Source organism: Petromyzon marinus, chromosome 56, assembly GCF_048934315.1.
Source record: "Petromyzon marinus isolate PM22_M1 ecotype Great Lakes invasive population chromosome 56, UKy_Petmar_22M1.pri1.0, whole genome shotgun sequence".
Classification (NCBI taxonomy): Eukaryota; Metazoa; Chordata; class Hyperoartia; order Petromyzontiformes; family Petromyzontidae; genus Petromyzon; species Petromyzon marinus.
The window spans coordinates 7,692,827-7,719,421 of NC_133722.1; the positions used below are offsets into that span (position 1 = coordinate 7,692,827).

The 26,595-nt window shown below is 48.7% G+C and overlaps 1 protein-coding gene across 1 annotated transcript in view; it reads left to right on the forward strand.

Moving 5' to 3' along the window:
• Positions 1–26,595, forward strand: part of LOC116954816 (growth/differentiation factor 8-like) — a 234,423-nt gene that overhangs the window by 198,982 nt on the left and 8,846 nt on the right. The window contains exon 2 of the mRNA XM_032975654.2: positions 22,733–23,106. Coding sequence (XP_032831545.2) covers positions 22,733–23,106 — 374 coding nt within the window. The remainder of the gene's footprint in view (positions 1–22,732; positions 23,107–26,595) is intronic.

The window sequence follows — 26,595 nt, forward strand, 5'->3', positions numbered from 1 at the left end:
ACAGAGTAAACCTACAGATACACAGAGATACATAAAGAGATCAATAGAGACCCATAGAGACCCACAGAGTAAACCTACAGATACATAGAGATACATAAAGAGATCAATAGAGACCAATAGAGACCCACAGAGTAAACCTACAGATACATAGAGATACATAAAGAGATCAAAAGAGACCCATAGAGACCCACAGAGTAAACCTACAGATACATAGAGATACATAAAGAGATCAATAGAGACCCATAGAGACCCACAGAGTAAACCTACAGATACATAGAGATACATAAAGAGATCAATAGAGACCCATAGAGACCCACAGAGTAAACCTACAGATACATAGAGATACATAAAGAGATCAATAGAGACCCATAGAGACCCACAGAGTAAACCTACAGATACATAGAGATACATAAAGAGATCAATAGAGACCCACAGAGATACACAGAGACCCATGTAGACTCATAGAGACCCATATAGACTCATACAGACCCATTAAGCCACAGCAGTGCGATTGTGACCACACAACCTAAACTATGGACCCACAGAGTAAACTTATAGATACATACAGATACATTAAGAGATCAATAGAGACCCATAAAGACCCATACAGACCACACAGTAAACCCACTGTGGTCTGCGCTTCTTCAACGGAGTAGGAGGAAGGGGAACAGCGACACGACACGAACTCTCTCTCTCTGCTGAAGCCCTCTCGTCGTGGCCAGCAGCAGCAGTAGCAGCAGCAGAACCTTCCACATTGGCACCGAGCTCGTGAACATCTTGCTCAAGATGCTGCTGCTGCTGCTATCATTCCGCAAGAATAGGAATAGCGTCGACGAGTGTATTGAGTTTTTTGTTGTTTGTGTGTGCAACACGGAATCATCGAACAAATACTTTATGTACACACACACATATCTCTGTGTGTGTGTGTGGGGTGGAGCGGTCGTGTAGTGGTTAGCGCTATGCTGCGCTACAGAACCCGACGACCCGAGTTCGATAACCGCTCACGGCCTCCAAACTCCCAGTGACGATTATCTGGAACCGGTCTAAGTCGACTCAGCCTCAAATGAGCACCCTGGTGCGGCGCGTAGTAAACATCGTCACTCGGGGAGACAAAGGCGGCCGGGCGTGGTTGCCGGCCACCCACCCCCTCGTGTGCCACAGTGCCGGTAGCCTTCATAGGTGGCGCTGCCCCTCGCTAACAGCACTTGCCCCAGCCCCCCAGCAAGCTGTGAATGCTATACGGGTGATCTTTGTCTTTTATTGGTCTCCTAAAATGCTTAGGGGGGGGGTCTCTCTCCCCCCACCCCCCCACCACCCACCTTTTTTGTTATCTGGAAGCATTTCATTAATCGCGGCCTTGCAGAGCACGCGAGCATTGTGATGAAGGTAGGGGCCACGTATCGAGAAGACGACGCCAGGAGGTGCCCCCCCCATCACCACCACCAACCCCCCCCCCCCCCCACCTTTTATAAATGTGGTGGCTCTACCAGACCTCGCTTTTCAGCAGGGCCTTTGTGATTGTAATGAGGGGACCGCGCTGTGCACTAATTTCAACCAGGGCCCTTGCATCAGCAGCGGCGGCAGCAGCAGTAGGGGCAGCAGCAGCAGGGGCAGCAATAGTAGGGGCAGCAGCGGTGGCAACAGCAGCGGTTGCAGCAGCAGCAGTAGTGGCAGCAGCAGCAGTAGGGGCAGCAGTAGGGGCAGCAGTAGGGGCAGCAGCGGTGGCAACAGCAGCGGTGGCAGCCGCAGCAGTAGGGGCAGCAGGAGCAGTAGGGGCAGCAGCAGCAGTAGGGGCAGCAGTAGGGGCAGCAGCGGTGGCAACAGCAGCGGTGGCAGCCGCAGCAGTAGGGGCAGCAGCAGCAGTAGGGGCAGCAGTAGGGGCAGCAATAGTAGGGGCAGCAGTAGTAGGGGCAGCAGCGGTGGCAGCAACAGCAGTAGGGGCAGTAGCAGCAGTAGGGCAACAGCAACAGCAGCGGTGGCAGCAGCTGTAGGGGCAGCAGCAGCAGTAGTAGGGGCAGCAGCAACAGCAGCAGTAGTAGGGGCAGCAGCAGTAGGGGCAGCAGCAGTAGGGGCTAGCAGCAACAGCAGCGGTGGCACGCGGGTCTCAGAGTGGGCCCTGGAGCAAGGAGGGGTAATCAAGAGGGGGCTGTTCAGCGATAGATTGGAGGTCTGTGAAGTGTTGGAGGGCTTACATGATGACAATGTGAAAGTCGGTGTGTGAGTGTGTGTGAGTGTGTGTGTGAGTGTGTGAGTGTGTGTGCGTTAGTGTGTGAGTGTGTGTGAGTGAGTGAGTATGCGTGATTGTGTGATTGTGTGAGTGCGTGAGTGTGCGTGAGTGAGTGTGTGTGTGCGTGAGTGTGCGTGAGTGTGCGTGAGTTAGTGTGTGTGAGTGTGTGAGTGTGTGTGAGTGTGTGTGAGTGAGTATGCGTGATTGTGTGATTGTGTGAGTGTGTGTGAGTGCGTGAGTGTGAGTGTGTGAGTGTGTGTGAGTGTAGTGTAGCGGTTAGCTCGCTGCGCTATGAACCCGGCGACACGGGTTCGATTTCCACTCACGGCCAACACCAGTGACGATTATCTGAACCGGTCCCGGACCTCCCCTAGGTCGACTCAGACGCAAATGAGTACCTGGTGCAGTGTGTAAACATTGCCACTAGGGAGACAAATGCGGTCGGGTGTGGTGCTGGTCACCCACCCCCTCGTGTACCGTTCCGGCCTTCATAGGTGCTTGCGAACAGCACTTGCCCCTACAGTCTGTTAAGGCTATACGGGGGATCTTTGTCTTTGATCTTTGTAAGCGCGAGTGAGCGCGCGTGAGCGTGCGTGTAGGCCTGTGCTCTGGGTTGTTCTTCGTGCTTTTGGAGTACCTGATCCCCTGCTCACGATCATTAAGAACCTTCATGATGGTGAGTGGGCCTGGGTAAAACTACGTGGCCGGGAGTCGGAGCCATTCCCTGTACACCTTGGGGTGCGACAGGGATGTCCTCTGGCTCCCACATTATTTAACATCTATTTTGACCACGTAGTTCGTGAAGCCTTCAAAAGCTGTTCCGGGGGAATCTCCATTTGGTACAGATATAATGGGAAGCTGATCGATGCCCGGGTGCGGTCAAGGGATGGCTCCCTATTGCTCAACCACGTTATGTATGCTGATGATTTGGTAATAGCTGCTCATTCAGAGGGGGAGTTGGAGACGCTGCTGCTGAGACTGGAGCATGCCACTAAGAGATGGGGCCTTACCATCAGCCCCACCAAAACTAAGCACCTGCCTGGGTATTTTGTACCATCGGACACTCCACCCCCACAACTCCCAATCTGTGATGGGGCAGTTGTGGAGAGAGTGGAGAGTTTCCCATACAAGGGCAGTGTGCTTATGACCGGCTCCAGTTTAACAGCAGAGGTCTCACTCCGAATCAGTCGAGCGGTAATGTCTTTTCATTGGTTGCGTGACGCTGCATGGTGGAAGCTACCTGGTCTGTCACTCTGCACGAAGCTTCAGGTCTTCTCGGCCACGGTCATTCCCTCCCTTCTCTACGCTTGCGAAACGTGGACCCCCCTAATGGAACATCTTCGCCGGTTAGAAACATTTAGGCTAGCCTGCCTACGATCCATCCTGGGTTTAACCAGGCTGGATTGTGTGAGGAGCTCACAAATCCTTGAAAGATCTGGGCAAGGTCCCATCGGTGAGCTCCTTCCGCAGGCAAGGCTGCGTTGGCTGGGTCATGTAGCCCGAATGCCCAGCCACCGCATGCCGCAACAGCTTTTGTTCGGCCGGATCGAGGGGGCTAAACGGGCGCGGAACGGGCTAGAGAAGAGATGGAGTGATGTGGTACAGGAGGACGTGGAGCTGAGTGGACTTGCCGATGACTGGTACCAGCGGTGTCAAGATCGCCCTCTGTGGAGGAGGCTCGTGAAGGATGCTACTGGGCAGTTGGAGGCAGTCGCCCTCCAACAACAACGGAGGACGGAGGAGCGACGCTCACAACAACGAGCGGAGCGCCGTGTGTCTAAAGCACAGCAGGTTGGCACAGTAGGGGGCACAGGTGGTGCATCAGCCAGTCATCTCAGTCATCTTAGTCAGTCGACCCATGGCACTTGGGTCTGCCCCGTGACCTCCTGCCAGCGGGCGTTCGACACTTCACGTGGCCTCAAGGTGCACATGGCCTGGCACAAGCGTCGTGGTGACGTCACCGCCACGTATTGGCGAATGACGGTTGTTGTTGTTGTTGTGTGTGAGTGTGTGAGTGAGTGTGTGTGAGTGTGTCGTGCCTCCATATAAGGTCGCGCCTGGGCGTGTGCTTGGCCACACAAGAGGGGTTGTGGAACAGGAATGGAGAGAAGTAATCGCGATTTCCATGCTCGACCCCATGCTCGACCCCATGCTCGACTCCATGCTCGACCACATGCTGGACCCCATGCACGACCCCATGCTCTATCTCATGCTCGATCCCATGCTCGACCCCATGCACGACCCCATGCTCAATCCCATGCTCGACCCCATGCTCGACCCCATGCTGGACCCCATGCACGACCCCATGCTCTATCTCATGCTCAACGCCAAGCTCGACCCCATGCCCGACCCAATGCTCGACTCCATGCTCGATCCCATGCTCTATCTCATGCTCAACGCCAAGCTCGATCCCATGCTCGACCAAATGCTCGACCCCATGCTCGATCCCATGCTCTATCTCATGCTCAACCCCAAGCTCGACCCCATGCCCGACCCCATGCCCGACCCAATGCTCGACCCCATGCTCGATCGCATGCTCGACCCCATGCTCGACCCCATGCTCGATCCCATGCTCGACCCTACACTAGATCTCATGCTCAAGCCCCACGACACCCGGAGTCCCATGCTCGACCCAGTGCTGTAACCCACTCAGTCTATGACGCCACAGCGCTGCGGGCTGCCGCCCCCACTGCCGCTGCACTTGAGGGTGCTTTTGGTTAGGGTTAGGAAATCTTGGGATCGTGGGTCGCTGCCGTTTGGTGTCAAGTTCATTGCGAGCACACCCACAGCACACACCCACACACACACCCACAGAAACACCCACGGGACCCGTAATCATCCGGAGGTCGCTGGCTTTTTTTTTTGTAATCGACGCCTTAAGCAATCCAGCCATCATCACCCTCCAATTATTTTGGACGAGAGAGAGAGGCAAAGCTAACGGACCCTTTTATTAATTATCTACAAATCATGTCTGTCATGACCCCTGCTGCTCTCTTGGCTGAGTGAGCTCGGCCCCCCAATATAGCTGCTTGCCTTGCCCGTTCAACATTATCACGTTCAACATTATCACGTTCAACATTATCACGTTCAACATTATCACGTGCAACATTATCAGGTTCAACATGATCACGTTCAACATTATCACGTTCAACATTATCACGTTCAACATTATCACGTTCAACATTATCACGTTCAACATTATCACGTTCGACTTTATCACGTTCAACACTATCACGTTCAATATGATCACATTCGACAGTATGACGTTCAACATTATCACGTTCAACGTTATCACGTTCAACATTATCACGTTCAACATTATCACATTCGACAGTATGACGTTCAACATTATCGCGTTCAACATTATCGCGTTCAAAATTATCGCGTTCAACATTATCATGTTCAACATTATCACGTTCAACATTATCACGTTCAACATTGTCACGTTCGACATTATCACCTTCGACATTCTCACGTTCAACATTATCACGTTCAACGTTATCGCGTTCAACATTATCACGTTCAACATTATCACGTTCAACATTATCACGTTCAACATTATCACGTTCAACATTATCACGTTCAACATTATCACGTTCGACTTTATCACGTTCAACACTATCACGTTCAATATGATCACATTCGACAGTATGACGTTCAACATTATCACGTTCAACGTTATCACGTTCAACATTATCACGTTCAACATTATCACATTCGACAGTATGACGTTTAACATTATCGCGTTCAACATTATCGCGTTCAAAATTATCGCGTTCAACACTATCACGTTCAATATGATCACATTCGACAGTATGACGTTCAACATTATCACGTTCAACGTTATCACGTTCAACATTATCACGTTCAACATTATCACATTCGACAGTATGACGTTCAACATTATCGCGTTCAACATTATCGCGTTCAAAATTATCGCGTTCAACATTATCATGTTCAACATTATCACGTTCAACATTATCACGTTCAACATTATCACGTTCAACGTTATCACGTTCAACATTATCACGTTCGACATTATCACGTTCAACATTATCGCGTTCAATGTTATCACGTTCAACTTGATCACGTTCAACATTATCACGTTCAACATTATCACGTCCAACATTATCACGTTCAACATTATCACGTTCAACTTTATTACGTTCAACTTTATCACGTTCAACATTATCACGTCCAACATTATCACGTTCAACTTTATCACGTTCAACATTATCACGTGCAACATTATCACGTTCAACATTATCACGTGCAACATTATCATGTTCAACATTATCACATTCAACATTATCACGTTCGACATTATCACGTTCAAATTTATCACGTTCGACATTATCACGTTCAACATTATCACGTTCAACATTATCACGTTCAACATTATCACGTTCAACATTATCACGTTCAACATTATCACGTTCGACTTTATCACGTTCAACACTATCACGTTCAATATGATCACATTCGACAGTATGACGTTCAACATTATCACGTTCAACGTTATCACGTTCAACATTATCACGTTCAACATTATCACATTCGACAGTATGACGTTCAACATTATCGCGTTCAACATTATCGCGTTCAAAATTATCGCGTTCAACATTATCATGTTCAACATTATCACGTTCAACATTATCACGTTCAACATTGTCACGTTCGACATTATCACCTTCGACATTATCACGTTCAACATTATCACGTTCAACGTTATCGCGTTCAACATTATCACGTTCAACATTATCACGTTCAACATTATCACGTTCAACATTATCACGTTCAACATTATCACGTTCGACTTTATCACGTTCAACACTATCACGTTCAATATGATCACATTCGACAGTATGACGTTCAACATTATCACGTTCAACGTTATCACGTTCAACATTATCACGTTCAACATTATCACATTCGACAGTATGACGTTCAACATTATCGCGTTCAACATTATCACGTTCAAAATTATCGCGTTCAACATTATCATGTTCAACATTATCACGTTCAACATTATCACGTTCAACATTGTCACGTTCGACATTATCACCTTCGACATTATCACGTTCAACATTATCACGTTCAACGTTATCGCGTTCAACATTATCACGTTCAACATTATCGCGTTCAATGTTATCACGTTGAACGTTATCACGTTCAACATTATCACGTTCGACATTATCACGTTCAACATTATCGCGTTCAATGTTATCACGTTCAACTTGATCACGTTCAACATTATCACGTTCAACATTATCACGTCCAACATTATCACGTTCAACATTATCACGTTCAACTTTATTACGTTCAACTTTATCACGTTCAACATTATCACGTCCAACATTATCACGTTCAACTTTATCACGTTCAACATTATCACGTTCAACTTTATCACGTTCAACTTTATCACGTTCAACATTATCACGTTCAACATTATCACGTTCAACGTTATCACGGTGTCACGAGTCCAGCAAATAAGAATCTTTTATTTATACTGGGGGTGGAGGAATCCGATGAGCTATAAAGCTCTTCGTTTCACAGATGTCCAGTCGGGGGCAGGTGGGGGGGGGGGGGTCAGAACGTCGCAACAACAAGCAACATAAAAACACGACAGGAGTGCAAAGTATAGGGAAGGTAAAGAAAACATTTTACAACATAATATGGGCTGCTTCAAAAAAATGTGAACACTTTGGAGAATTTTGCAACGACGCCACTAGAAATGTGCCGCCGCCTCCGGGCTCTGGAGGACCACGTGGACAAGATTCCAGGCGCCACGCGTTGACGACGCTGGCGAACAATTGGGAGACTCTTTGACTCTTCGAAGCTATTAAGAAACATTTGTTATCATATTCTTGGTTCTTTCGGTAAAGTCACGTTGAAGGGAAACAATAAAATAATAAAATATTTATATAAAACAATAAAATTGTTTCGACTGCAACACAAGCAACACAAGCAGTCATCATCAGGTGTGAAAACACCTGATGATGACTGCTTGTGTTGCAGTCGAAACGTCGTGAGAATTTTATTGTTTTATATATATTTTATTATTTTATTGTTTCCCTTCAACGTGACTTTACCGAAAGAACCAAGAATATGAATCACTGCAGTCACGAAAGCTTTAAATAAAAATGTCTTATCATGTTAGAGTGTATTATTATTAATCGTTCTTTTTTTCATTCACAAAGATAATGTCATATACGTGTTAACGTTTTTTCGTAGCACCCTGTGTGTATATATATACACCACTACAGCAGAATGCCACTGCCTTGTAAACGATAGCAACGCCGGACTTGCAATGCGCAGGGCAAACGGTTCGACTCCCACTCTCGGCGTGCCAGCTGAAAAATATTGTGGTGCAAGTTTCTTAAATCCGCCACTCAGCTGGGTCTCTTGCCTGTCCACCACGGTGGTAAAACCCCCTGTGCTACCCGCGCGTGGTGGGGTAAAGTATGGGGTGCTGCCAGCCAGCAAAAAAAAATAACGATCTCACTCAAAAAAGACTCGAGCGCGTGGATTTCTTACGGGCAAACTAACACCCGCCGCAGGAAATGTGGAATTTGTACCACATGACCCAGCACTGCCAATTCTCTATTACAAATATTTTTAGAATAATAATTGATGCGGACCGAGTATGTTGTGCACGCGCGGAATCTATCCCCTCCGTGACTCCTGTTATTTGGATTCCAGAATGAAACTACAATAATAATAATAGCTGAAGCTTTCATTTGAATCGTAACGCCGAATCTACTCAATCAACGCGCTCCATGCGTGGTGGCCCCACTCTTCCACGCTCGCCAGGCGTCGCCGGAGAGGGTGACACACACTTTACCCCACCAGCCGAGAACTGCCCATCGGCTAACCGTGGTCGTTACCCACAGATATGGCTCAACTCGTTGAGGTGTGCCTTGCTGTTGTCAGTATTTATGTATGTGTGTATGTTGAACTTCTTTCGCACCGTACGTAGCCAACCGTGTTATGCGGAGGTGCGGGGGAAGGACAACAAACTATGGGGCTCTGTGTGAGTCTATGGGTCTCTGTGTGAGTCTGTGGGTCTCGTTGTGAGTCTATGGGTCTCTGTGTGAGTCTATGGGTCTCTGTGTGAGTCTATGGGTCTTTGTGTGAATCTATGGGTCTCTGTGTGAGTCTATGGGTCTCTGTGTGAGTCTATGGGTGTCTGTGTAAGTATATGTGTTTCTGTGTGAGTATATAGGTATGTGTGAGTCTATGGGTCTCTGTGTGAGTCTATTGGCCTCTCTGTGAATCTACGGACCTCTGTGTGAGTCTATGGGTGTCTATGTGAGTATATGGGTTTATGTGTGCGTATATAGGTCTGTGTGAGTCTACGGATCTCTGTGTGAGTCTATGGGTCTCTGCGTGAGTATACGGGTCTCCGTGTGAGTCTACGGGTCTCTGTGTGAGTCTATGGGTCTCTGTGAGTCTAGGGGTCTCTGTGTGCGTCTATGGGTCTGTGTGAGTCTACGGGCCTCTGTGTGAGTCTACGGGTTTCTGTGTGAGTCTATGGGTCTCTGTGAGCCTACGGGTCTCTGTGTGAGTCTATGCGTCTCTGTGTGTATTTATTGTTATCTGAATCGGTCTTGGGCCCCCCTAGGTCGACTCAGCCTCAAATGAGGCGACCGGCCTTGGTACTGGCCTCCCACCCCCTCGTGTGCCGTGCCGGCCCTCATAGGTGCTCGCTAACAGCACTTGCCCCTACAGTCTGTTACAGGCTATATATTCGGGGGATTATTTTCAGCTATGAGTGGACAAGTGCGATTTTTTTTCCTTTTTATTTATTTTTACAACTATTGCTGATATTTTCCTTCCTGTTTATTGTCCAGCTGGGGTTTATTGTTATTGTTGTTGAGATTATTAAAGTAGGACTGAGTTCACGTACGACTGAGTTCATATGTACGACCCCAGCTTGTCGTCTGGACATCTCTGGTCGAAGAGCTTCATAGCTCATCGGATTATTCCAGCTCACCCGTGACACATTCATCGAATTGCTCGTGTCAACATCAACAACACAAATCCACGTTTTTCATTTGAGTGTTACAATCGGGTGACGATGATCACTGCAGACACCGGATGTCACTATATTCACTGCAACGGTCGAACAAACGTCGAATTTTTTTAAAATAAAAATCGAAGAATCTCCATTTCCTGACAATCCATCGAATCGTCCCTTCCGTTTGAGAGTGGCCCCTGCCATAGCAATATGAAATTTCCGCAAGCGACTCAGGGGTCTCTTGTTGTGAAAAGGGGAAGATACATGGTCCCAAAAAAATAGCACATCATCAACAGATGTTCTTTATTGATTCTGGTCCATGCCATAGTAATGTGGAATTTCCACAAGCGGCTAAGAGGCCTCTTGTTGTGAAAAGGAGAAGACACATGGTCCCAAAAAATATCACATCAACAGATATTCTTTGTCGATACAGTCCCTCGCCACAGTAATGTGGAATTTCCGCAAACGGCTCAGGAGCACGTGGCGTGCGCTGCTTTCCCCGCGTGCGGCAGAGCCGCGCGCGGGCCGAGGGCTTTAATCTCCAGCGCGGTGGCAAACTCATGACATCAACTCCCCACGTCAGCGTCGACGTCGTTGATATTTCTCGAGCGTCTTCGCTCAAAGGTGCCCCTTTTGGACAAGAACGGTGGATTAGAAAGCGGAGAGACGCCCAACCCCGCCTTGCTGTCAAGTTACATTCAACAAGGATGGCGCCGTTGGTTATTTTTTTTATCTATCGATTTCACGGGTGACGCGTGAAGTGAGCCGTCATCCTCGGCACGTGGTTTCTGGAGTGACGTGAGACATGGGGGTATGGGTATGGGTGGGGGTGGTTACCAGAATCAGAATATTTAGACTGCGGGAGGAATACGATAAGCTATGAAGCTCTTTTCTCACAGATGTCCATTAGGGTCACGGGGTAAGACCGTTAGAACAACAAACGGTACAAAAAACCACGATCGGAGCGCAAATTTTCGGAAAGTTAACAAATATAAATATTTTTAAAACACATACAAATAAAACGAAACTATTGTTTTTTTTGTCATCTTACCAGGCTAGTATTTGTGCAGCTTGGGGAAATGATGTAAGTACTGGAACACGTGACTTATGTTCTTAGATACATCGACCGCTGGCTCTCTCTCTCTCTCGTACCTCTCTCCAGACTCCACCCGCCTGCAGGCTTCTCGCTTGAGTACAACTCCTACACAATCATCTGTCTCTAAGTCACAACGGCAACTTGACAATGAGAGTGCCGCAACGCAACGCAGCGACACATGCGGGCAGATACCGGATCCCATACGGGATGGAACAGGCGGGGATTAGTCCATTTTTTTCCCTCTTCTTCAGTACCGCGATTCTCGTGGCAGAGCCCGGGGGGGGGGGGGGGGGGTCACCATGGACAGCTTTCTCGACGCCCACGGAGAGGAAGCGCGAGTTTTGACACCACCGTCTGTTGTGCGCGCTGCGGTGATCCACCACCCCTCGCTGCTGCTGCTGCTGCGGTCCTGCGCAGCGCTGGATGACAGCGAAGCCACGTGCAGCAGCGTAGCCACCACCACCATCCACCCAACCACCACCACTACCACCACAACCTAACCACCTGGCACCACCACCATCACTCAACCACAACCCAACCACCACCACCCACCCACCTGGCACCACCACCACTCAACCACCACCACCACCATCCACCCAACCACCACCCAACCACCTGATACCACCACCACCCAACCACCTGGCACCACCACCCAACTACCACCACCACAACCCAACTACCTGGCACCACCATCACTAAACCACCACCACCCAACCACCACCACCCACCTAGCACCACCACTCAACCACCACCACCACCATCCACCCAACCGACCACCACCCAATCACCTCATACCACCACCGCCTAACCACATGACACCAACACCATCACACGTGTCGCGTTGAACCACGTGACGGACAACGTAAATGTGCCCAACGCATCAGCGATAGCTGCGGCCCACCGCTAAAGGCCGCCAATTCCTTCACAACCCACGTGTGCGTGCACGCGCGTGTGTTGAACTTCTTCGGCACCGTACGTAGCCGACCCAACCAACGGATATTCGATGCGTTTATCCACGGGGGTTGGCCTATGACCTGAACTGTTTCAACATTCCACGATTTATTTTTGTTTGTTTAATTAAATTAAGTTTGGCCTTGGCACGCACTGGGGTAGCGGGGGGGGAAACAAACAAACACAATAATCGAAAAATTTTGAAATTTTAGCGGGGTCAGTATCTGCCGCATGAAAATTGTTTTGATTATCACTTCATCATTCATTTCTGATGCCCTTTTCCACAGTCGAAATGATGGAGCAAGTTTCCCACCCAATCACCCACCAACACCCACCCACCAAAACCCACCACCCACCACCACCCACACCACCCACAACACCACCACCCACCACTACCCACTCACCATTCACCCACCCACCACTACTCACCCAACACCCAGCACCCACCCACCACCCACCCACAACACCACCACCCACCCACAACACCACCACCCACCCACCAACACCCACCACCACCCACCACCACCCACCAACACCCACAACACCGCCTACCACCACCCACCCACCAACAACCACCACCACCCACCACCACCTTTGTCCACCGGGCAGTAAGAAGCCGGCACAGCTGATCAATCGGCAAGGTGGCTAGGAGATGTTAACTACCTCGCCTGGTATACAGGAGGTCGTGGTTTCGATCCCGACCCTGACGTCTGCTGTATATTTGGAGTTTTCGTGTCTCTCTCTCTCATCATCATCATCACGGTGGCTAGAATATGTTAACTACCTCGCCTGGTCTACAGGAGGTCGTGGGATCGATCCCGACCCTGACGCCTGCTGTATATTTGGAATTTCCGTGTCTCTCTCTCATCATCATCACGGTGGCTATGAGATGTTAACTACCTCGCCTGGTGTACAGGAGGTCGTGAGTTCGATCCCGACCCTGACGCCTGCTGCTGCTGTATATTTGAAGTGGAATTTTCTCCGGGTCCTCTGGTGTTTTTAAACTCCACATTGAGAATCAACGTCACGCGTTTCGAGTTTTTGGGCTGCTGTAACTTTCCACGTGATGATGAAAAGCCGCCACTTCGTTGAGCGATCATTTGCGATAGCAAGGTCACTACTGAAAAAGAGCGACATAGCAGCTCACTGTGCCCTTACCTGGTTAAAAAAAAAAATTGTTTCGTTTGTTACAGACCCAGGCTGAGATGAAGTCCCTGCACACACAACCAGGACGCTGCGCTGGAGTTGAAACTAATTACAACTATTTAAAACATTTGTTTGAAATTTACTCCCCGCGTTTCCAATTTAAATCATTCCGTCCGCCCAGCGGTCTCGTACGATACTCTTAAAACTATTTACTATCTTGATTTGAAGCTTTTGTGACTGCAGGAATCCATACTCTTTGGTTCTTTCGGTAAAGTCACGTAGTTAGAAATAAAATAAAATAAATCACGTTTCGATTGCAACACAAGCAATCATCATCAGGTGGGAAAACCACAGCAATTTTTTTTATTTACTATTTTTACGTTAGGAGGTAAGGCTCACTGAACTGCAATGTAGCTCTCTTTCATGAGCGACCTGGCCACAAATGATAGCTCAACAAAGTGGGCTTATCGTCATCATCATCAGTATGTGGAAATGTATCGCGGCCAAATATTTAAACGCGTGATGTTGATTCTAAATGTGGAGGGGGAAAAACCCAAAGGACCTGGAGAAAAATCCACGCGAACCACGGGGGGAGAGAGACGCAAACTCCAAATATACAACAGCAGGCGTCAGGGTCAGGATCGAACCCACGACCTCCTGTATACCTGGCGAGGTAGTTAACATCTCCTAGCCACCCTTGTGATGAGAATGAGAGGCACACAAACTCCAAATATACAACAGGCGTCAGGGTCGGGATCTATTTTACCAGGTAAGGACGCGCCGAGCTGCTTTGAGGCTCTTTTTCAGAAGCGGCCTTGAACGAAGTGGGCTTATTATCATCACCACGTGGGAAGTTATAGTAGCCAAAAACTCAAAAACGCGTGGTGATGTTGGTTCTAAATATGGAGTTGAAAAAAAACCAGAGGACCCGGAGAAAAATCCACACGACCACGGGGAGAGAGACACCGCAAACTTAAAATATACAGCAGCAGGCGTCAGGGTCGGGATCGAACCCACGACCTCCTGTATACCAGGCGAGGTAGTTAACATCTCCTAGCCACCGTGATGATGATGATGAGAGAGAGACACGCAAACTTCAAATATACAGCAGCAGGCGTCAGGGTCGGGATCGAACCCACGACCTCCTGAATACCAGGCGAAGTAGTTAACATCCCCTAGCCACCGTGATGATGAGAGAGAGACATGCAAACTCCAACTATACAGCAGGTGTCAGGGTCGGGATCGAACCCATGACCTCCTGCATTTCCACGCGAGGAAGATAACATCACCACCACCGTTTCGCCTCTTAAATACATTAATAAAGTATATCAGTTCAAAGTGCATCATCAATTCCCAAGCTTCGGTTGGGGGGGGGGGGGTCAAATGGTGGTTGTTGAGGTTCCTGTGATGAACACAAGGGGTGCACAGACACAGTGAGTGCTTGAACACCCCCACCCCTCCTTTTTGTAGAAGTTATGGTTTTCTTCGCGGAGTCTATGGGTCTTTATGCGAGTCTATGGGTCTCTATGTGAGTCTATGGGCCAAAGCGAGAACCTATACACTATGGATGTATGTATGGGTGTATGTGTGAGTCTATTTATGTTTTATGTACGTTGAACTTCTTTCGCACCGTACGTAGCCAACCGTGCTGATCGGAGGTGCGGGGGATGGAGAACAAACCAAACACAAAAGCAGTTCTAGATTTGAAGCTTTCGTGACTGCAAGGATCCATACTCTTTGGTTCTATTCAGTAAAGTCACGTAGGTAAAAAATAAAACAACAAAAATCACGACTTTTCGCCCACAACATAAGTGGCCTTCATCAGGTGAAGGGACCGTACTGTCACGATGAAGGCCACTTGTGTTGTGGCCGAAACGTCGTGATTTTTGTTGTTTTATTTTTTACCTACGTGACTTTACCGAATAGAACCAAAGAGTACAAAAAGCAGTTCTAAAGAAATGAGTTTGACAATCCAGATGATGATGCGCATAGCTCTCAGTCGCTTCCGAACATCAGATGGAGGAGCGTTCCAGACGGCCGCGGAAGCAGCGCATGTGAAAGCGCCGCGCCGTGCGGTGATCTCCCTGTTTGTTCGATGGCTTGGCAGCCAAAAGCCGCCGCTGCCCATTGCTGCTGCTGCTGCCAGGATGATCAGCTGAGTGTGGCGTGGTGATGGTTGTGTAGCTCCTAGACGAGATCAGCAGCGAAGTATTTCTGGTTCAATTGTGGCGAGCACTTGCATGTGTGTGTGTGTGCGTGTAACGAGTGCGAGATGTGGCTAAGAGACACCCGCAATATTTTGGATAAAAAATAACAACAAAAGAGCCGGTATTTTGCAACGTTTATCTCCCTTCGACAAGGTGCCGATCGTCCTGATGATGGAACCTTTTGGTGCACATCAGCGCACGAGCAGCAGGCTCAGTGCTTGCCCAGTAGCTAGGGGTATTTAATATAAGTACAGTTTCGGAAAATAGCTACGTATCATGCAATAAGACTCTATGGAACACCTTTTGCTCGTGTCAAAAGTGTGAAAAAATGAGAATTGACATAAAACAGGTGTTATGATGTTCAAATACCCAAATGGATACCCTTTTCAAGGCATGAAGTCTGCATTAATCACAAATTACCCGTGGCAAAACGGAAGTTCTCTTCGCTTAAAACTAATTTTGTTTACTGGCGAAATGAACCGGTAACGCGATGGCAGCCCAGAGGAAGGCCGAAACCAACTCCACCCACCCACCCCACCCACCCCACCCACCCACCCCACCCCACCCACCCCACCAACCCCACGCACCCTACCCACCAACCCCACCCCACCTCACCCACCCCACCCACCCCACCCACCCACCCCAACCCACCCACCCCACCCACCGACCCCACCTCACCAACCCCACCCCATCCACCCACTCCACCCACCGAACTCACCTCACACACCCCACCCACCCCACCCACCCCACCCATCAACCCCACCCCACCCCACCCACCCCACCCACCCAACCCGCCCCACCCATCCCACCCACCCCACCCACCCACCCCACCCACCCCACCCCAACCCACCCACCTAACCCAACCCACCCCACCCATCCCGCCCCCCCAACCAACCCCGTCCACCCCACCCACCCAACCCACGCGCCCCGCCCCGCCCGCCCGGGCAATTTAATCGGTTAACGTGGCAGTCATCCAGCAGTGGATAGGCAATGACTGATTGATGATGATGACGACGATGGGAGTCATTGACATTTACTGGCAAACTATTGCACTCATCGGTGGTTAAGTGGGCAGAAAGTAGTTGAAAGTCTTTTTTTTGGAATATATCATAAGATTGTGTATTAGTCACTCATAATGCCAAGCAGACAGCAGCATACAGCACCGTTAAGAGTTAGGTAAGAAGGTCGAGTAATACGTTTCTTGAATCGAGCACGGTTGTAAGAGCATTTGCCTGCTACACGTTTGCACGCGATGACCATAAGCCACTTCGTTGAGCTATCATTTGCGACGGCCAGTTCGCTTCTGGGTAAAGAGCTACACAGCAGTTCTCTTGTTCATGTTGTTTTTTGTTGCGGTTGCACCCGATTCAAGAGCCGAATTGCTCACAGGGCTATACCTAATAAATAAATAAAATAAATAAATACAAAAATGGACAGTGGGAGGCTTTGCCTGGTAAATTGAACAACTTGAATCATCGTGATGACTAAATTACAGCCAATCCACCTACTGGTGAAAGTAGCCCATCCCGTGCCATGGGTGATGATTTCGAGCATACTTCACCACTATGATTTCGAGCATACTTCACCACGATGATTTTGACCATACTTCACCACGATGATTTCGAGCATACTTCACCACGATGATTTTGACCATACTTCACCACGATGATTTCGAGGATACTTCACCACGATGATTTTGACCATACTTCACCACGATGATTTTGACCATACTTCACCACGATAATTTTGACCATACTTCACCACGATGGTTTTGACCATACTTCACCACGATGGTTTTGACCATACTTCACCACGATGTTTTCGAGAATACTTCACCACGATGATTTTGACCATACTTCACCACGATGATTTCGAGCATACTTCACCACGATGATTTTGACCATACTTCACCACGATGATTTTGACCATACTTCACCACGATGATTTTGACCATACTTTACCACGATGATTTTGACAATACTTCACCACGATGGTGAGGTTGGGGAGACGGAGAGAGCAAGACCGGCTCCCAGGTAAAGCTCAGAGAACAGATTGAAAACTCTTTTCTTTAGCACTGCTTTTGTGTGCGTTTAATTTGTTGTTCTGCCCCTGCACCTCCGATTAGCGCGGTTGGCTACGCACGGTGTGAAATAAGTTCAACATTCATACGTGCATACATTAGGAGGCCAATGGAACTATGCACTTTTGAATCATCGAGATTGAAAACGCGTTTCTTTAGAATTACTTTTTGTATTTAGTTTGTTTTCATTCCCCCCGCACCTCCGATTAGCATGGTTGGCAACGTATGGTGCAAAAAAAGTTCAATACACATACGTACATGCAATATGCTCAAAAGGTCTCGTAAGAGTCTAATGTCCCCCTCTTCGAAGCAGATTCAAATGATAAGAATCAAACATTTTATTAATTTTCCGTGATTTTCTATTCGCCAGTGATGCATCATCATAAGATTTAAAAAAAATCACCACCTTCATAGCAGAAATCACTTCTGCTCTGAAGGAGGGCCATTGCCCGAAACGGTCGCTGATTATATATATTTACATTTCTTTTCGGGCAGCGTTGCTGACGAATATTTTGAGAATTAAACAACGATAATTTCAGGTTTGGGGGAAACAGCTCAGGGGGAGTGGTGGCGCAGCGGTTAGCACACTGCACTGCGGACCCACTAGTAACGAATTGGCCACGTTCTGTTTACGCGACAAACCTTACTAATTGGCTGCGTCGGGTGGTGGCGGGTTTAACGACATATTTATATATTTACGCGATCTAACCACCCAAACACCTGTATTATGGATGATATTTGTCGCAAAAGCCTACGAATTAAACTATTATTCATTCATCTAGATGTTACAATCTGTGCAACAACAATACCAAAAAAACCCCTGTCCTTACTAGATCCATATCAACACACTGTCAATGCTTCCTGTGTCATTTCCTTTTGGCGGAAATCGAATTGGCGACACGCAACAGACCCTGGCCAAACAGCCGAGGAGACGCAAATGTGATCCACTTATCGATTGTAAGGCTCCGATCGCCAAAGCAGGTGCGTGTCATGACACCCTCCTTCCACCCGACACGGATGAATAGATACGAGTCATATTGTTTTGGTCTTTCGGTAAAGTCACGTAGATAGGTTAAAAGAAAATAACAAAGACTACGACTCATCGATTACAACACAAGCAATCGCCATTTTTCCACCTGATGACGATTGCATGTGTTGCAATCGAAACGTCGCATTTTTTGGTTATTTTCTTTGAACCTTCCTAGATTTAAAGCTTTCGTGACTGCAAGGATCCATACTCTTTGATTCTATTCGGTAAAGTCACTTAAAAAAAACAACAAAAAATTAAATAAAAATAAAAAATAAAAATAAAATATTTTTGTTAAATTTTTGTTAAATGTTTTGTTGTTCTTTGAACCTATCTGCGTGACTTTACCGAAAGACCCAAACAACATGCATTCCTGCAGCCACGAAAGCTTTAAGTCAAGATTTAGATAAGAGTCGTCACGTGAGCGATCACGCCAGCCTACAGCTGCTTCAGCACCACGGGCCCCATGGACAGCAACCTGCAGGCGTCTAACACGCAGGGACATCTCCGCTCGTAGTTACTCAACTAGATTCTAGATTTAATGTTAAACTGTTTTATTTTAACCAGGTAAGCCCCCCCTCCCCCCCCCCCCCCGACTCAGCTGCTACGTAGTTTTTTTTTTTTAGAAGCGACCCTGGCCGTCGCAAGTGATAGCTCAACGAAGTGGGCTTATCGTTATCACTTAGACATTAATAGCGGCCAAATCACCTCGAACGCGTGACGTCGATTCTACATGTGGAGGGAAAAAGCGGAGATCCCGGAGAAAAATCCACTCGACCACGGTGGAAAGCGAGAGACACGCAAACTCCAAATATACAGCAGCAGCAGGCGTCAGGGTCGATATCCAACCCACGACTTCCTCCATTCCAGGCGAGGTATTTAACATCTCCTAGCCACCGTGATCATGATGAAAGAGAGAGAGAGAGAGAGAGACGCAAACTCCAAATATACAGTAGCAGGCGTCAGGGTCGGAATCCAACCCGCGACCTCCTGCATACCAGACGAGGGAGTTAACATCTCCTAGCCACCGTGATCATGATGAAAGAGAGAGAGAGAGACGCAAACTCCAAATATACTGCAGCAGGCATCGTCAGGGTCGGGATCGAACCCACGACCTCCTGGATACCAGGCGAGGTAGTTAACATCCCCTATCAACCGCGGCTTGTGAGAACGCTCTACAGCAATGCACCGGGTTTGTCGCTTCGCTGAAGCAGAAACAACTCGCACGGGTTTGCTCACCACGTGACAACTTTATCTATTTGGCCGTGTTGTGTGGCGGAGTGGTGGGGGGAGGGGGTGCATGACACACAGCGTTGGCTTAGTAACTCTCGCGCGCGCGCGCGGCGGCGGCGGCGGCGCCCATCCGTCCTGGCGAAAATCAACGTCGAGCCGTAAACATTCGGCCTCGGAAGCTTGGCAAGACCAGCTTCATCTCGGGGCACCCCGCTTGGATTCCACCACCCCCCACCCCGACCCCCACCCCGACCCACTCGCCCACCACGAGCATTTTATTGTTTCCCTTCTACGTGGTGACTTTACCGAAAGAACCAAGAATATGAATCCCTGCGGTCACGAAAGCTTCAAATCGAAATTTACTGGGTGGGTGGACAAGAGGCTCGGGAAGGAGATTCAGGAAAACTTGTTGCGAAGCTCTTTAGATCTTTTTAGATCACCGTGCCGGGAGATGCAATTGAACGTGGAGCCTCCACAAGTCCCAGTTGTGGCTGTTGGGTGGACGGAGGTTCGGGGGGGGATGGTGGAGGGTAGTAGGGGTGGGGGGTAGTGGGGGTGGGGGGTAGTAGGGGTGCGGGGTAGTAGGGGTGGGGGGTAGTAGGGCTGGAGGGTAGTCGGAGTAGAGGGTAGTCGGGGTGGAGGATAGTAGGGGTGGGGGGTAGTAGGGGTGGGGGGTAGTAGGGGTGGGGGGTAGTCGGGGTGGAGGATAGTAGGGGTGGGGGGTAGTAGGGGTGGGGGGTAGTAGGCGTGGAGGGTAGTCGGAGTAGAGGGTAGTCGGGGTGGAGGATAGTAGGGGTGGGGGGTAGTAGGGGTGGGGGGTAGTAGGGGTGGGGGGTAGTAGGCGTGGAGGGTAGTAGTGGTGGGGGGTAGTAGGGCTGGAGGGTAGTCGGGGTGGAAGCTAGTGGGGGTGGGGGGGTAGTAGGGGTGGAAGGTAGTAGGGCCATGGTTGAAGGAACTTGCACCACGGGGAATCGAACCGGGTATTCGTGTGTGTGTATGCCTGTGTGTGTGTGTTGGTGGGAGCGGTAGTGTAGTGGTTAGCGCTACGCTGTGCTATGAACCCGGTCACCCGAGGTCGATTCCTGCTTACGGCCAACACCGGTGACGATTATCTGAACCGGTGCTGGGCCTCCCCTAGGTCGACTCAGCCTCAAATGAGTGTCTGGTGGGGTGTGTAAAAACATTGCCACTGGGGAGACAAAGGCGGCCGGGCGTGGTGCCGGCCACCCACCTCCTCGTGTGCCATGCCTGGATTCATAGGTGCTACTCGCTAACAGCACTTGCCCCAACAGTCTGTTCAGGCTATACGGGGGGGTCTTTGTCTTTGTGTGCGCGTGTGCGTGCGAATTGGGAGCGGTAATGTAACGGTCAGCACTCTGCGCTACGAACCCAGCGACCCGAGCTCAATTCCCACTCACGAACACCAACATAAGTGACGATTCATCCGGTCCTGGGCCTTCCCTAGGTCGACTCAGCCTTAAATGAGTACCTGGTGCGATGCGTGAGACATCGTCACCGGGGATACAAAGGCGGCCGGGCGTGGTGCCGGCCACCCACCGCCTCGTGTACCATGCCTGCATTCATAGGTGCTGCTCGCTAACAATACATGTCCCAACAGTGTTCAGGCTAAGCGGGCGATCCCTCCACATTTATAAACATGCGTTTCGACTATTTAGATATTTTTGCTGCTATTAATGTCCAGGTGATAAGCCACTTTGTCAAGCTATCATTTGTGGCCAGGTCGCTTCTGAAAAAGAGCTGTATATCAGCTCAGTGAGCCATACCCGGCAGGATGCGGATGGTTCAGTTGTATCTGTACATGTCTGGGTACACTACATCAAATTTGTTTCTTGTTGTGGCTGTTCCACCTGATGACGGACGCTTGTGTTGCTTCCGAAACGTCATGTTCTAATTTATTTTATTTTTATACCTACGTGACTCTACCGAGAGAACCAAAGAGTATGGATGCCTGTAGTCACGAAAACTTCAAATCTCGATTGATTATGGGTGATTTATTTACCTTCTTTATACTTTCCACTCTTGTGGTGTTTTTTTTTTGTACCGTTTGTCGTTGTAACGTTCTTACCCCGTGGCCCCTCACTGGGACAACAGGGGCCGTCCATAAATGACGTCACGCACCTAGGGGGGGGAGGGGTCAGACATTGTGACGATGTGTGAAGACGGGGAGGGGGGGTGTTTGAGAAATGTGACGTCACGTAAAAATGCGCAACTTTAAATAAATATAGACAACACGTTCTACTTATATTCTTGGTTCCCTTCTACGTGACTTTACAGAAAGAACCAAGAATATGAATCCCTGCAGTCACGAAAGCTTTAAATCAAGACGTTCTACTTAATTAAATAGACTTTTTAATAAATGTTATCTCCTACAACTTTTTCATAAATGTTGTCTCCTACAACATCAGAGTGCAGCGCCACATTAAATACGCACTACAATGACAATAGTTTAAAGCGATTTGAAGCATGTTTCTTTTATTTATTTTTTGGGGGGGAGGGGGGGCAGAGCTTTGTGACGTCATATTTGAGGATGAGTCTGATTTATTGTGACGTCGTGTGACGAAGGAGGGGGGGGGGGTCAAAAATCGTCCAAAATCGCATGCCGTCATTTATGGACGGCCCCAAAGAGCTTCATAGCTCTACCGATTCCTCCTCCTGCACTATAAAGCAAACACTCCGATCCCTTTGTCTGCCCGTGCGTGTTCTCCCCCCTCTGCACCCCCAAAGCCGACAAGAAGGTGCAGTCGAACGGGCGTCCCAAGTGCTGCTTCTTCAAGTTCACGCCGCGCAGCATGCAGAACCAGGTGATCAAGGCGCGCCTCTGGGTGTACCTGCGACCGGCCAAGAAGTCCACCTCGGTCATCGTGAAGATCTCGCGCCTGCAGCCCGTGGCGGGCGCCGCCCCGCGCCACGTGCACATGTGCTCGCGCAACGTGAGCGTGGACGCGCGCAGCGGCCGCTGGGAGGAGATCGACTTCAGGCGCGTGGTGCACAACTGGTTCAGGCAGCCCGACGCCAACTGGGGCGTCGAGATCAACGGCCTCGACGCCGAAGGCAACGACTACGCCGTCACGTCGCCCGACGCCGCCGAGGACGGCCTGGTAAGCGGGCGGGTGATCGGGAGGGCGATTGGGAGGGCGATCGGGCGGGAGGTCGATCGGGAGGGCGATCGGGCGGGCGATTGGGCGGGCGATCGGGCGGGCGATTGGGCGGGTGGGTGATCGGGCGGGCGATCGGGAGGGCGATCGGGAGGGCGATTGGCTCTCCTCCTGGCTGATTGAGTTCAATACTCTTTGGTTCTATTCGGTGAAGTCACGTAGGTAAAAAAAATAAAACAACAAAAATCACGACGTTTCGGCCACAACACAAGTGGCCGAAACGTCGTGATTTTTGTTGTTTTATTTTTCTTACCTACGTGACTTCACCGAATAGAACCAAAGAGTATGGATCCTTGCAGTCACGAAAGCTTCAAATCTAGAATTGAGTGAGTTCAAGTTAAATCGTTACAAAAAAAACAAGCCGCCAATGCAACGCCAGGATTATCGCTCGATCAAGAGTCCGCGCCGTGACCCTGTGTGGCTCTACCTCCTGGGCGAGTTAGTCAAGGACAGACGAATACCACCCCGTGGAGGAGACGTCAAACGCAGACCTCGCTTACCGTGCAGGCGTGGAGATGGATTTTGTGCCATCTCTTGATTTGCTCGATCGCTTTTTTTTTTTCATTTTTGCTTGGCAGTAGCCGAGGTTTTCATTTGATCGGCCGGCGTGCTGCGATGTACGCTGCTAAGACACCTCTTCTGGTGCACCGGCAAAAAAAAAAATGACGCCGATTACGAATTATGCCAAACTAAGAAAGAAATTGGCGATGGGGAGGGCAATTTTTTTTTTTTAAATGAGCGCGGATATTTTTGTTGCGATGCGATTTTGAGTTTTTCGTCCATCGGCATATTATTACTATCATTACGATTCATCGTTATTTTGGTCTCCTTTTCGAAGTCGAGTATTTAGACCGGCGCGTTAACTCCAGTCGCACGATTAGGAAAAGATCTTGAAAGGGGCGCGGGGAGGCACACGAATGGATTTCGCCGCGCTCGGGAGCTACCACGAGAGAGGAGGAGATGATGAGAGGGCGCGTGGATAAGAGCCCACGATGAAGGCACACGCACACAAATCCCTTCGCGGAGACGCAGGAGAAAGTTCGAGTTGCGTGCAATTTTTGTCCTTGTTGTTGGTAAGTGATTAGTGAGACTAGGCCATCGAGAACTGTAAGGCCAATCGGTTTAAAAGACAATGCAAATATTATCAGAGCATCAACATGGCACTTTTCTTGCAAGGTTAAAAGTATACGAATAGGTTTTACCCTTCTGGAAATAAAACAGGTGTTAAGGTATGTTAAATTTTGATTTAAAGCTTTCGTGACTGCAGGGATTCATATTCTTGATTCTTTCGGTAGAGTCACGTAGAAGGGAAACAATAAAATAATACGTGACTTTACCGAAAGAACCAAGAATATATAGGTGTTAAGGTTTCGATTTAAAGCTTTCGTGACTGCAAGGATTCATCTTATTTGGTTCTTTCGGTAAAGTCACGTAGAATGAGAATAAAATAATAAATTGATAAAATACCAGACAGTCTCGTCCCTTCACCTGATGAAGGCCGCTTGTGTTGTGGCCGAAACGTCGTGAGAATATTATTGTGTTATTTTATTTTATCAATTTATTATTTTATTCTCATTCTACGTGACTTTACCGAAAGAACCAAAGAAGAGGTGTTAAGGTGTTCAAATACCAAACAGAAAACTTTAGCAAGGAATCCTGTCTGCATTAACCACACACACTTGTGGTGAACATGCGGTGAACATGTGGTGAACATGCGTGGTTAATGCAGACATGATTCCTTGCTAATGTTTTCTGTTTGAACATCTTAACACGTGTCTCATTGCCAGAAAGGGTAAACCCTGTTCTCATATTATCAGAGCATGTTCTGTTTGCATGTTCACCACAAAGTACCGTTTTCGGTAAATTAAGTAACTTGATTCTTTGCAAAAGGTTTCTGTTTGGTGTTCGAACATTTGAAAACAACTCCTGTTTTTCATTGCCAGAAAGAGTAAAACCTATTCTTACTTTTTGATGCTGGCAAAAAAAGGCCCCGTGATAAATTATTATTATTATCACGACATGAAAAATAACAATGCTTTGTTTTTACCCTTTTCTGGCGATACAACTTTTATTTGCAGTTTCTGTAACTTTCCGTAGTTTTTTTTAGTTTTACGGGGTGGCTGATGTTCGCGCCACACTTCAATCCCCCCCAAACTTGGGAGGTCCCGTGCCTCTGGCCTTCGTCTGGCCTCTCGCCTGAAACCAATCCGGGAGGGTTAAACCTGCCAGGAGCCCGAAGCTCCCACCGACTGCGGCTCTCTCGGGTGGCGACTTTGGGGCACACCAAAGTCTCTCCACCGCCACAGCGTCACGGCACGAGCGGCCGCCATATCTACGGGACCTTTTTATTTTTTGTTGCCAGATAGATATGACTGCTCATCCCGAGATATTAATACTTTCATACTTGCATTGCATTTGTTAGTGTGCTTCTGAACGCAAATGTTTCGTTTGCCAGAAAGGGTCAAAGCCATTATTAACGATGTGAATGAGCATTTTGGGTTTTATTGGCCACGGATAACGGTTCAGTAGGAATGAAGGTTCAGTAGGAATGAGGGTTCAGTAGGAATGAGGGTTCAGGAGGAATGGAAGTTCAGTAAACGTTCACTGTCGTTACGGCGAACGCGCGCACGTGACGACACCGCGCGTGTCGGCCCCTCGTGGGTGAACGATGTGTCTAGGGCTGAGCGATCGCGAAGGGGGGTGAGTCTATGGGTCTCTGTGTGAGTCTATGGGTCTCTGTGTGAGTATATGGGTCTCTGTGTGAGTCTATGGGTCTCTGTGTGAGGAGTCTATGGGTCTCTGTGTGAGTCTATGGGTCTCTGTGTGAGTATATGGGTCTCTGTGTGAGTCTATGGGTCTCTGTGTGAGGAGTCTATGGGTCTCTGTGTGAGTCTATGGGTCTCTGTGTGAGGAGTCTATGGGTCTCTGTGTGAGTCTTTGGGTCTCTGTGTGAGTCTATGGGTCTCTGTGTGAGTCTATGGGTCTCTGTGTGAGGAGTCTATGGTTCTCTGTGTGAATCTTTGGGTCTCTGTGTGAGTCTATGGGTCTCTGTGTGAGTCTTTGGGTCTTTGTGTGAGGAGTCTATGCGTCTCTGTGTGAGGAGTCTATGGGTCTCTGTGTGAGGTGTCTATGGGTCTCTGTGTGAGGAGTCTATGGGTCTCTGTGTGAGGAGTCTATGGGTCTCTGTGTGAGGAGTCTATGGGTCTCTGTGTGAGGAGTCTATGGGTCTCTGTGTGAGGAGTCTATGGGTCTCTGTGTGAGGAGTCTATGGGTCTCTGTGTGAGGAGCGCTGTCCTCCAGACAGTCTCGTCCCCTTCACCTGATGAAGGCCGCTTGTGTTGTGGCCGAAACGTCGTAAGAATATTATTGTGTTATTTTATTTTATCAATTTATTATTTTATTCTCATTCTACGTGACTTTACCGAAAGAACC